The sequence below is a fragment of the Calidris pugnax genome, unplaced genomic scaffold (assembly GCF_001431845.1).
Source record: "Calidris pugnax isolate Ruff unplaced genomic scaffold, ASM143184v1 scaffold371, whole genome shotgun sequence".
NCBI classification, from domain to species: Eukaryota; Metazoa; Chordata; class Aves; order Charadriiformes; family Scolopacidae; genus Calidris; species Calidris pugnax.
This window is the reverse complement of record NW_015091373.1, coordinates 618,030-629,511: the sequence shown is the minus strand read 5'-3', so window position 1 is coordinate 629,511 and position 11,482 is coordinate 618,030. Positions and strand designations below refer to the sequence as shown.

General features: G+C 52.0%; 1 protein-coding gene across 15 annotated transcripts in view; it reads left to right on the top strand.

The window, feature by feature from the left end:
• UBAP2L (ubiquitin associated protein 2 like) overlaps positions 1-11,482 on the top strand; it is a 37,305-nt gene that overhangs the window by 3,724 nt on the left and 22,099 nt on the right. For 4 of the 15 annotated variants that reach the window (XM_014961346.1, XM_014961344.1, XM_014961345.1 and 1 more), the window contains exons 1-7: positions 3,294-3,484; positions 4,063-4,140; positions 4,505-4,615; positions 7,597-7,765; positions 8,203-8,298; positions 9,652-9,697; positions 9,961-10,073. In XM_014961346.1, the coding sequence (XP_014816832.1) occupies positions 3,395-3,484; positions 4,063-4,140; positions 4,505-4,615; positions 7,597-7,765; positions 8,203-8,298; positions 9,652-9,697; positions 9,961-10,073 (703 nt within the window). In that variant the 5' untranslated portion in view covers positions 3,294-3,394. Of the gene's footprint in view, positions 1-3,284; positions 3,485-4,062; positions 4,141-4,504; positions 4,616-7,596; positions 7,766-8,202; positions 8,299-9,651; positions 9,698-9,960; positions 10,074-11,482 lie in introns of those variants that run through there. The other 11 variants (XM_014961337.1, XM_014961338.1, XM_014961350.1 and 8 more) reach the window with 8 other exon arrangements.

Below are 11,482 nucleotides of genomic sequence, written 5' to 3'. Positions count from 1 at the left end.
GGGCCTGCTGGGCCGCGGGACCGGGCCTTGCCCTGCTCCCGGGGCCCGCCCGGCCCCGCCGCTGCCGGCGGTAACAATGGGGGCCGCGCCGCGCCCGCCGCGCTCTCGGGGCTCCGACGCCGGGCGGCCGTCCTTCGGCGGCGCTCCGGGGGTCGTTACCGAGCTCGGCCTCTGCGTGCGGGACAGGCCCCACCGCGGATCCCCGGGCGATGCCGGGGTCCCGGAGCGGTCCCGGCGGGGTACCGTGCGCGGCGCCGGTCTCCCCGCCGGGGCGGGCTCTGCCTGCGCGCTCCCGGGCGGCAGCACCGACCCGGCGCTGCGTGTCGGTACCGACCCGGGGGCTCTAATGGCGTTTCCGGGGGCATCCCCCCAAAATCTTGTGGGAGTGGCCGGGTTCGCAGCCGCAGTGTGTTGGCTCCGGAGGAAAACTCTGATAAACGCTGATAAACCAGCCCCCGTGTCGGGCTCCTCCGGGTGCCCCTTCATCCCAGGGAAGATCTTTCCAAACGCTTTCCCCCTCTGGGGTCTTTTCCTTTGGAGCTTTGGAGCCTTTTGCACGCATTAATTAAGGTTTACCAGAGGGGGATGGAAATACCAATTTTGTGTGTTAACAGATAAGGGAAACTGAGGCTGGGATGTGCCGGGACTCGCCCAGCATCAGCCGGCAGGTCTGACACAGCCGGGGATAGCGGATGTGACCGACAGATCCTTGTTCTAAAACTGTAACTTACCTGAAATTTCCTAATAAAATGAACAGTTCGTTACGTTTCTGTATCACCTCTTTTTCTGGAGAACTCCGCGCTTCATGTTTCGTGTAGCCAAGAACTCTCTCTCCTCTCTGGCCGTGGAAGGCGAGTCGCGGTGTAGTCTGGAAAGGAAAAGGGGTAATGGCAAAGCGCCTCACGTTTACTTGCAGCCTCTTTGAAGAAAAGGTGTTGTGACTGTAGCTGTGAAGCTTCTCAATTTTCCCTTGTCTTGAGACATAAGCGCTGGCCCGGTTTAATGCTGCTTCTCTGGTGTGGATCAGCCATGATTTGCCTTGGCTGGAGTGGCCCTTTCATATTACATCCCTCTTGGTAAATATCTTTAGGTTTACTCTTTTTTTCTTTGTTGTTTTGTGTTTTTGTTTTTTTTTAAAAAAGGAGGTAAAGCACTTTTGATGAAGACTGCTTTGAGCCCGCAAATTCCTATTATCGTCGCTTCTGCGCGGGGTCAGGATAACCCAAGATTTGCAGTTAAATGTTGCCTGTGAGTGGTACAGAAGTTACATGATTGAGGAATAAATTACCAGCAGCCGAGTCTTCTTCCCTCGCCACGGCGCCTGGGGTGTTGCATGGGGATGCCCGGCGCTCGGCGGGGCCTGGCTCGTATTTCTACAATAGATGTTTTTCTGGTGGGTTTTGGGGTGGCTTTTTTTTTTTGGCCATTAAAGAAGAATAATTCTGATTTCCTGGTGGCAGTGCTGCAGCTGGGCAGAGCGTGGCAGCTGTTGAACAATGCCCAGCCGCTGCACAAAGGTTCGGGGCAGCAGAGGCTGGAACTGTATCCTATTGAAATTGCAGATTAAGTTACTGCAAACGCGCAGGATTGCTTCCCTCTGGGCCTGCCGTTCTGCTGCCAAATTGGTTTAATATGACAACTTGTTTGTGCGTGAAACACTTAGAACTGGAAGAGACCTAGCGGTGGAGAGCGAAAATAAATACCGTGGGGAAGAAGCCGGCGTGGAGCGTGGGGAGGGGGGTGGCTGCGCAGCCCCCGGGAGGCTTTGTCTCATCTGCCCCGGGTGAAGTCCAGGCTGGGTGCTGCTCTTCCTTAAATCTGCTCGGTGTCCCGCGCACCTCGGGGGGCTCCCGGTGACCGGGCAGGTAGCTGGGATTGATTCCCCATAAGAAACCTTGGCGCTGTGTGGCTGGAATACTTGTGTTTGGAAGTTGCCGCGAGGCACGGGTGCCCCAAAGGGTGAATTTTGGAGGTTTTGTGGGAAGCGGCGCAAGCAGTTGCGTTTGAAAAGTTGCCTACGCTGATGGGAGCGGTGGGATGTGCATCGAGCCCCTGCGAGGAGGTAACCCTGGGATCTCCGTGCTCTCAGGGAAGGGTCTCAGCCTGGTCGAGTTCTCCCCGTGTGGACTTTGCCAGGAGACTCCCCGGTTCTCCCGGGGCTCTTTGCTAACGCTGCTTTGAGCTCTCCCCGCCTGGTGCGCTGGGTCTCGCTCTGCGCTGCCGCATTGGTCTTTGCAGGCGACGTTTCATTCAGATCACGTCCTGCAGGTCGGGTTTTCTCGCTCGGCTTTTCCTCCCTGCTCTTACGCTCTCCCTGTGGCTCCTTCCCCTCTCCCAAGTGTCCACCTGTGGCACCCGGAGCAGCCCCACGGCGTCGCAGTCTTGTTAATGAAATCTGAAGATGTAAAGTTTGCAATTATTGGGTTTTTGGGCACTCGGAAGCAGCACGTCCTGCCTTGTGCCGTGCCTGGCATCCTGTGTGCCCAGGAGAGGACAGGCAGGTTAAAACCATTCGGTGCCGATCCCCTTGTCACCTGCTGGGTCGGGCTCTTCCCCCAAAGCCCGATGTGAAGTTATAAAACTCCACTTGCTTTGGCCGCCCCATGGCCTGAACTCTTACTGGGATTTTTTTGCCTCAAGCAGTTACCCAATGACGCTACTGGCTCTTACTCTTTTTTGACACCTAGTTTACTTTTTTTGGTAGTTGTTTTACTCTAGAATGCTTCTTATTTCCAGTTCTGGGGACTAATTGAAGCAAGTAAAAATTGTTGGTTCCACAAGGGTGGCATTTTTAAAAAAATAATATCCCATAAACCTGTGGTACCACTTATTGCTGGGGAGTTTTTGCTTCCTCTGCTCTGCTTTGAAGGCAAGAAAGGAGAAGGGGAAGTAGCTGATGTATCTGAGGCTCTGAGGTGTTCTCCTCTCAAAAGGAAGTTTCTTCAGAGCTTTTTTTCAAGCGTTCCTTGCTCCAGTTGATCTCTGTAGCCTCTTACGGCCCCGGTCACGGCACATCCCTGCCCGCTCACACACCGCATTTTAGCAGTGAGTTGCTCGACCCTTTGCTCCGAGCAATTCTGCTCCCAGGTCCTGGTTGCTCCCCCCTGGATGCAGGTGATGCTTCATTTGGAGCCTCCACCGTGGTAGCGGTGGAGAAACCCAGAGAAGTAGAGGTGGCCTTTTTGTCCTGGGTGCACGTGGAGATGGTGGGCTGCCTGCGGGGGCTTTTGGGGAAGCAGTGGGGAGGGTGGGGGCCCCACAATGGCCATGTCTCTGCGATCGTTCAGTCTTGGTGCTGCCTTTTGTTTTCGGTTTCTAACAGTCTGTTCTCTCTTCTCCCCTGACCCACCACAGAGTTCTACCTTGTAAATACTGTTATTTGTATATACTGTAAATGATGACATCGGTGGGCACTAACCGAGCCCGGGGGAACTGGGAGCAGACACAGACACAGAGCCAGACACAGCACAAGCAGCGGCCGCAGGTAAGGGCAGCGTCCATGGAAACCAGTTGGCTTGGAGGTGGAGACCTGGCACTCCTGCCCGGCCCCGCGCTAACGGCTGGGCTCGGCCTAACGAACTTTCTGCCCGCCGGCAGAGCCCCGTTAATTGGGCGGCCACTAATGGTGGGGTTTCTGCGTCGGCGCCTCTTGAGCGGCAGCCGGGGCTGAGATTTGCCTTCATTTCCCTCTGACCATTCCTCCTTCACGTTAACGAGTGTGAGTGGCTGAGGGTCTGAGTGACCTGCGATGGGTCTCGCTGTTCTGGTGGTGGTAAGGTCTGCCCCAAAATAGCAAAATAGACACAGTTTAGGTGATTCTTGCTCACCCAGGGCCGCGAGGCCATCCAGCAGTGCGTCCCCTTCTTCCACACTCCCCTTGTTCCCTCCTCTTCTGTCTGGCTGTCTCTGAGGCTTTCCTCTTTCTGACCCTTATTTGTGCGTCCTCTTCATCACGTTGATTCCTTTCCAGAGCTCTCAGGGAAGCGGTGTGGTGTCTGGAGGAAGGTTTGTTGGAAACACCCTGCTCTAACCGTGTTCCCTCTCTCCATCCCATTTCTTTAGGCCACTGCGGAACAGATTCGACTTGCACAGATGATTTCGGACCACAATGACGCTGACTTTGAGGAGAAGGTGAAACAAGTGAGTGTGGAAAGTGAGGGTGAACTCTGACGGGAAGGCAAGATCCATGTCGAGGGTACCGTGTGGGGGGCGAGAGGGACACAGTTGGCTGCTCCCTGAATTTCCTTGGATGGGCTCGTTCCCTGGAATGCAGGGAATGCTGTTACCCTGAGAAAAGGAGGTTGTAACTCAGAAATTTCCACCCTCGGTTACTTCTCATTGAGGGGGTGTAATTAAGCCAAGGAAGCCGGGGAGACTCCCAAACCCTGCCATTTCTTTGTAATATTTCTCCTTTGGGATTCAACTTGCATCCTAAGAAATCTGTAGAGATTTTGGTGCCTTCTTGGTTTGGAACGTGCTGACCGTGGTGGTGTCTTCTCTGCAGCTGATCGACATCACAGGCAAGAACCAGGACGAGTGTGTGATTGCTCTGCACGACTGCAATGGGGATGTCAACAGAGCCATCAACGTGCTGCTGGAGGGCAACCCGGACACGGTAGGATTGGGTCCTGTGAATCTGGTGAGGCCTGGTTCAGCGTAACTGCGCGTTTGGAGATGAGACATGGGGTAACGTCTATCTAACAAGAGCCAAAATGACCGACTGGCTCCACAAGCAGCACGTAACGTGGGGTTGTGTCCTGGCTTCTTCATGCTGCTCTGCGTAGCCTCGCAGAGAATACGAGGGTGGCCAGCAGTGCCCAAAGGAGTAGAGGGGGAAATGCCGTAAATCATTTATTTCCTATTCCTTTTGAATCCAAGCACTTGGACAACAGCACAGTGGTGTCTGTGTAAGCTTTCACAGTGCCCTGAGCGTGAAATAACTTCTCTTTCCCCACGAGGGCTGAGTGACCTGTGTTAAGGGGCAGTTATCTGTCGGCTGTGGTTCCTTTCCGTTTGGGTAACGCTGTTTTGTGTCTCTGGCCCCAACCATTTGCTTCTCAGCGATGCGCTGACTGCTCTGTGCTGCTGCTGCCCTGCTGCTTTGTGGAGTTAAGCTTGACCATTCTATGATTCTGTGACTGCTGTCATGAAAGTGCCTGTCTTGAGTGAGCCAAAGTCAGCTCAGAGAAGAAGTGAGTGCTTGGGTAGGAGAAACCTTCCGCCCCGTGTGCGGGATGTCAGTCGTTCTGTGACAGAGACAGTGGAGACACAAGTTCTGTTACAGCCCAGTAAAAAGCCTGCAGATATCAGATCCTTCCGAACTGCCACTGATAAAATGTGTCCTCCCAGCACCCTGGTTTGCCTGAACCTGACTCAACTGTCTGTAGACTTGGGGCTCTAAGTACCACTTCAGAATATTACGCATTAGCTCATTTCTTTCCTCGTTATCAGCCCTGAGTGTCGATGGATGAGCCGGACACTGTTCTGAGTGAGCACAGCCAGCTCTGTTCTGTGCCGTGTGGCTGCTCCACATCCAGGTGCTTCGCTGGCTTTGGCGCCAGCCGAGTGCACAGAAGGGTCCTTCCCTGCCTTGAGAGACCCCTCTCCATTGACATCTGCCCAAAACAGCTGCTGGAAAACCCTTTAGAAAGGGGGATGATACGACTGTACTCAGCACTGGTGAGGCCACACCTCGATATTGTGTCCAGTTTTGGGCACCTCAATCCAAGAGAGATCTCGAGGTGCTGGAGCGAGTGCAGAGGCGGGCAATGAAGCTGGTGAGGGGGCTGGAAAACAAATTGTATGAGGAGCGGCTGAGGGAGCTGGGACTGTTTAGTATGAGGAAGAAGAGGCTGAGGGGAGACCTCATCACTCTCTACAACTTCGTGAAAGGACACTGTAGAGAGGTTGGTGCTGGTCTCTTCTCACAGGTAATTAGTGACAGAACGAGAGGGAACGGCTTCAAGCTCCAACAGGGGAGGTTTAGATTGAACATTAGGAAGGAATTTTTCACCCAAAGAGTGGTCGGGCGTTGGAACAGGCTGCCCAGGGAGGGGGGGGAGTCCCCATCCCTGGCTGTGTTTAAGGGCCGTTTAGATGCAGTGCTGAGGGACATGGTGTAGGGGAGGACTTTGTAGAGTAGGGGAGATGGTTGGACTCGATGATCCCAAGGGTCTCTTCCAAATGATTCTATGATTCTATGACTGTGTGTTGCTGAGGCAAAGCTCTGCCACGACTGTATTTTCTCCACATCCCTTGTAACCAGCAGCTTCTAGTTCAGCGCTGAGCTGCTCTCACAGCAACTGCATTTCCCAGATAAACATGTTGCTCGTGGAAGGAGTGTCCAGGGCAGTGTGTGGTGGTCGGGTGGGTGGAACACCCGGCAGCGTGAGGTGCAGGACAAGGCTGGGCTGCTGCCGGGGGGCTTGGGGAGACAGAGAGGGGTTTGGCAGAGCAGAGCCCCGGAGAGGCTGCGGTGCTGTGGGGGACGTGGAGCGCAGGCTGCGTCTGCGCCGCGATCGGTCAAAGGTCTGGGAGCTGCTTCTGGCCGGGATTCAGCTTGTGCAGCAATCCCGTAAAGGGGATTTTCTGATAAGAGACAGCCTTGCTAATTGCTGGGATGTTCACCTGCTGATGAAGAGACCTCACTGAGCCAGTTACTCCTAACTGCATTTCAAACGGAGCAGGAGCTGGTGTGATCTTAGCATCAAGTTAGATTTGGCTTAAAATTTACAGTATCCAAAGTAAATATTTTCCTCAATTTCCTCCTGAGCCAGGTACCTATGGAGAGAGACTTGGGCTTGAAGGCAGTTTGTGCCTCTGAGGTTTTTTTGTCACTGCCCCTGCATGTTGCCATCCAAACCCAGCTGTTTACTTGTTTACCAGTTACATTTGCAGGTGCTTGTCAATGACTTGTGCCTATTTTTAATTGTTCTAACAGTGTGCAGCATGAGTTTAAGAATATGAAACCTCTGCAGACTGTCATAAAATGAACCCATGCGGGCCCGCGGCCGTAAGCTGGAGGCGTGTTTGAGGCGTGTCAGTTGGGCTGACTGGAACTTGCCTGTTGGATGAATTCTGGGATGCTCCTCTCCCTGGGAGCTGCCGTTTAGGGGAGGAGGGTTGTTAAATCACTCTGAGTCTGAGAAAACAAATTCCCCCTGAAATGTGGACTGCAGAGCACTTCGAAACATTTACTGGGGTTATTCTGAGCGCTCCCCAAATCAATGACCATATGAAATGGCAGGGTTGGGTAGGTTTTTTTCCCTAAATAGGGTAAATTTAGCCATGTTTTGAACCTGAGTAAGTGTTATGCCTGCTCTATTTAAGAGGTTTAGTAGATCATTGCAGAAATAGAGTAACTCATCTCCTGTTACCTCAAACTGCATGCCAGTCAGCTGTAAGAAAGCTTTCCTTGAGGGAAGAGGCTGCTGAGAAAAGACTTTTCTTTAAAAAACATAAAATAAAATTGAACTGGAAACCATTTTTCTGGAGACCCTCATTATATTCTCTGTAGCACATATAAATATGTCTGTATTTGCACCTTGTGTCTGCCAAACTGGAATTAATTTCTTTCCTCCTTTTGCAAACCTTCAGCATTCCTGGGAGATGGTCGGGAAGAAGAAGGGTGTCTCGGGCCAGAAGGAGAGCGGACAGACAGAACCCAACGAAGAGAGCAAAGAGAACCGGGAGAGGGATCGGGATTTCAGCAGGCGACGTGGTGGGCCACCGAGGCGGGGGCGAGGTGCCAGCCGTGGAAGAGAGTGTACGGACCTGCCCTTTGGTAACACCCCTGACTGTCCCATCGCACACTGAGGCGGCTTTGTGCTGTGTAAAAGCTCTCAGTGAAGCTCCTTGGGTGGACGTGTGCTGGAGGAAAACCATCCTTGAGTGTGTGGGGCTCTGTTTGCTCCTCTGTCTGAGATGATTCCTCAGGCGATAACCTCGGTCCCATCAACTTAAACTTTTGTTTGTTGTGTGGGTGTCTATTTTTGTCAAAGTTAGATGGAGGTTGGACAAGATGATCTTTAAGGTCCCTTCCAACCTAGAAGATTCTGTGATTGTGTAAATAAAGGGAGCTGTGGGAGTGTGCGGGGTGGTGTCCTCCACAGTCTCCACACTATGGGGGTTGAGATTGGTTTTTTTATCCTCCCTCAAGCAGAATGAATCTTGAAATTGTCTTTGCATTGCTCTGTCTTCCAGTTCGGGGCCAGGAGAATGGACTGGACGGTGGGAAGAGCGGAGGAACTTCTGGAAGAGGCACAGAGAGAGGGAGACGGGGACGTGGCCGAGGCCGAGGTACAAATGGGGTTTGAGGGCAGAGGGAATGGGAGGAGAATTCCGTCAGCGTATCTCTCTACTCTGGGAAGCTTGAAACCTCCTTCCTCTGTGGGGAGAATCACCAAACTGACAGTAATCACTTAATTTTGCTGTTGTTATGCTTACCCCTAGTGCCTACATATCGCTTCTCCATCTTAAGGCTTCTAGAAATGGTATCTAGTTCTTACATCCCATGGAGCTGGAAAAAAATGGGATTTTATTGTATAAAGGTGGGAAGGTAAAAGAACTAAGGTGACAATTTGGCAGGTGGGCCCATTGCTTGTTAGAGCAGAATCTGGATCCTCTTCATTCACAGAGGTTGGAAGGGACCTCTGGACCTCTAGTCCAACCCCCTGCCAGAGCAGGTCCCACAGGAACGCGTCCAGGTGGGTTTGGAGTGTCTCCAGAGAAAGAGACTCCACCACTTCTCTGGGCAGCCTCTGCCAGGGCTCTGCCACCCTCACAGGAAAGAAGTTCCTCCTCATGTTTAGATGGAACTTGTTATATTCAAATTTGTGCCTGTTTCCTCTTGTCCTGTCCCTGGGCACCACTGGAAAAAGCCTGGCCCTGTCCTCCTGACACCCATCCTTGAAGTATTTATAGGTGTTGATCAGATCCCCTTCTCTTCTCTGGACTAAAAAGCCCCAGGTCCCTCAGCCTCTCCTCCTAAAAGAGATGCTCCAGGCCCCTTATCATCCTCGTAGCCCTCTGCTGTCCCCTCTCCAGTAGTTCCCTGTCCTTCTGGAACTGGGGAGCCCAGAACTGGTCCCAGTGCTCCAGCTGGGGCCTCCCCAGGGCAGAGCAGAGGGGCAGGATGACCTCCCTCCCCCTGCTGCTCACACTCTTCTTGATGCCCCCCAGGATGCCACTGGCCTTCTTGGCCACAGGGGCCCATTGCTGGCTCATGGTCATCCTATTGTCCACCAGGACAGGAGTCCTGCCTGCATGCCTCCGAGCTCCGTGGCTGTGCAGACTCTTGCCTTGGTTTTTAAATACTCAGTGGCAGAAATTATTTTTTTCCACAAAATGTGAGCTGCCTCAGGAATTATTGCTGAGGACACACTGCAGAAATCAGAACCTGGGGTCCGGTATTTACGGTTTGTGCCAGCTGGAAACCTCGTCTGAGCCTGGAATCGCGCATCGCTAATGATGCTGCCAGCCAGCTGAGGTCATTCCCATACATACAAAGACGCTGCTGGAAATCCCATCAGCTCGGGAGGATCCTCACCACTTTCATAGTCTGGGCATCAGAAATCCATATGTTGTTCACATGTTTCTTTTCCCCGTGGTGCGGAGCCAAGAGATGCTCAGCAGCGTGTGTGTGTTTTACAGGTGGCTCTGGAAGGCGAGGGGGAAGGTTTTCTGCCCAAGGCATGGGGTAAGTTTTAAAGCAAAAATAAAAGTCTTTGTGCGTGAATAGTACTGTTTCCATCAGTCATTTGTGTTCCTATTTTCCCTTTCTTTTGTTAATAAAGCCCAAAACTGCATCATGATAACTTATATTTGGAATGGGTGCTGGAGCTGGAGCATCCCTCTGTTGAGAGAACTGTCTTTTGAGATGTGTCTGATCTGAATAAAATCAGTTGCTTTTAAATGCTTAGGGCAAGGGAGTAAAAATTTCCGTCCTTGTATTTCTTGCAGAACCTTCAACCCAGCTGACTACGCCGAGCCGGCCGGCGCGGACGAAAACTATGGGAATAGCAACAACAACACGTGGAACAACACGGGCAGCTTTGAGCCGGATGATGGAACAAGTAAGTGGTCCTTCACGTGCCTGTTGGCTGTTGGTGTTTAAAGGGAAAGCAGATTCTGTGCCCGTCCGGGTGCACAGAGGAGGTTCTGGGTAGGTCTCTGGCTCAGGGATGAAGGAACAGGTTGTTGGTTCAGAGATGGGTTTCAGTGACCCTGTTTCTTTGCACCTGTTGCATCTGTCAGGGTGACCACAGTGGAAATTGGGTGCTGGATGGTTGTTCTGGTGTGAGCTCATGTGGCTGTTGCCCCACAGAGGCACAGGTGCACTTGCCTCTGTTTGTTTTCCAGCAGAATCATAGAATGGTGCAGGTTGGGAGGGACCTTTCAGATCATGGAGTCCAACCATCAACCCAACCCTGCCCAAACCCCACTGACCCATGGCCCTCAGCACCACGTCTGCCCGGCTTTTAAATCCCTCCAGGGATGGCGACTCCCCCACTGCCCTGGGCAGCCTCTGCCAGTGTCTGACAACCCTTTGGGTGAAGGAATTTCTCCCAATATCCATCCTAAACCTCCCCTGGTGCAATTTGAGGCTGTTCCCTCTTGTCCCATCGCCTGTTCCTTGGGAGAAGAGACCAACCCGAGCAAGAAGGTCTCCCCTGAGAAATCAAAAACACTCTGCCTCCTTGGAAAAGTCTTTTTTTTTTTTTTTTTTTATAAACTGTAGCATGCTAAACACATGCAAATTGTCCTGTTATTGCTCCAGAGAGTATTGCTCAGAGCTCAGACGTCTGGCTCTTGGTTTCAATACGGGGAGTGTTCTCTCTGTCATGGTCGCTCCCAACGTGGCAGCGTGAGACCTCCTTACAGAGAGGCAGCTCAAGAGAAATCCTCCTTTCCCCGTTTGAAGCAAACGTTTTCACTGGGCGGCTCCCGAACGCCCGCCTTGCCCTTCCACGTTCTCTTGCTTTGGAAAAATGGTACTTTTGTTTTGTTTCTGCACACAAATGAACTCAGATTGTGCAGGGTGAGAACTGGGCAGAGTCGCAAGGGACGGTCCTTAATCGTAAGTAGGCTATTTGGGGGGTGGGGAGGGTGTAACAGTGTCTTGTTGCTTTTTGCTTTTTCTTTTCTTTTTTTTTTTTTTTTTCTTTTTATGGAGCAATCTTGCACCACTGTGAAGTCCAACTAATTTCCCATGGTTTTTGGAAAACCACATCTTGGTTGTAAATTAAGCACGTTAATATCGCTTTATTCCATCGCTTTATTATCCATATTTCTTGGTTTCATGTCCATATATCTTGTATTCAAAACTGATCATTTTGGAAGGAGGGCAATAAAACAGCATGAACTGTGATACCTTTTACTGCACATTGTTAGTGTAGGGGTTTTTTTGCTTGGTTTGGGCTTTGGTGGCTTTTTTTTTCAAAAAACATCTGTTTTGAAAGTGGGAAAGGGGGGGGGGGGGGGA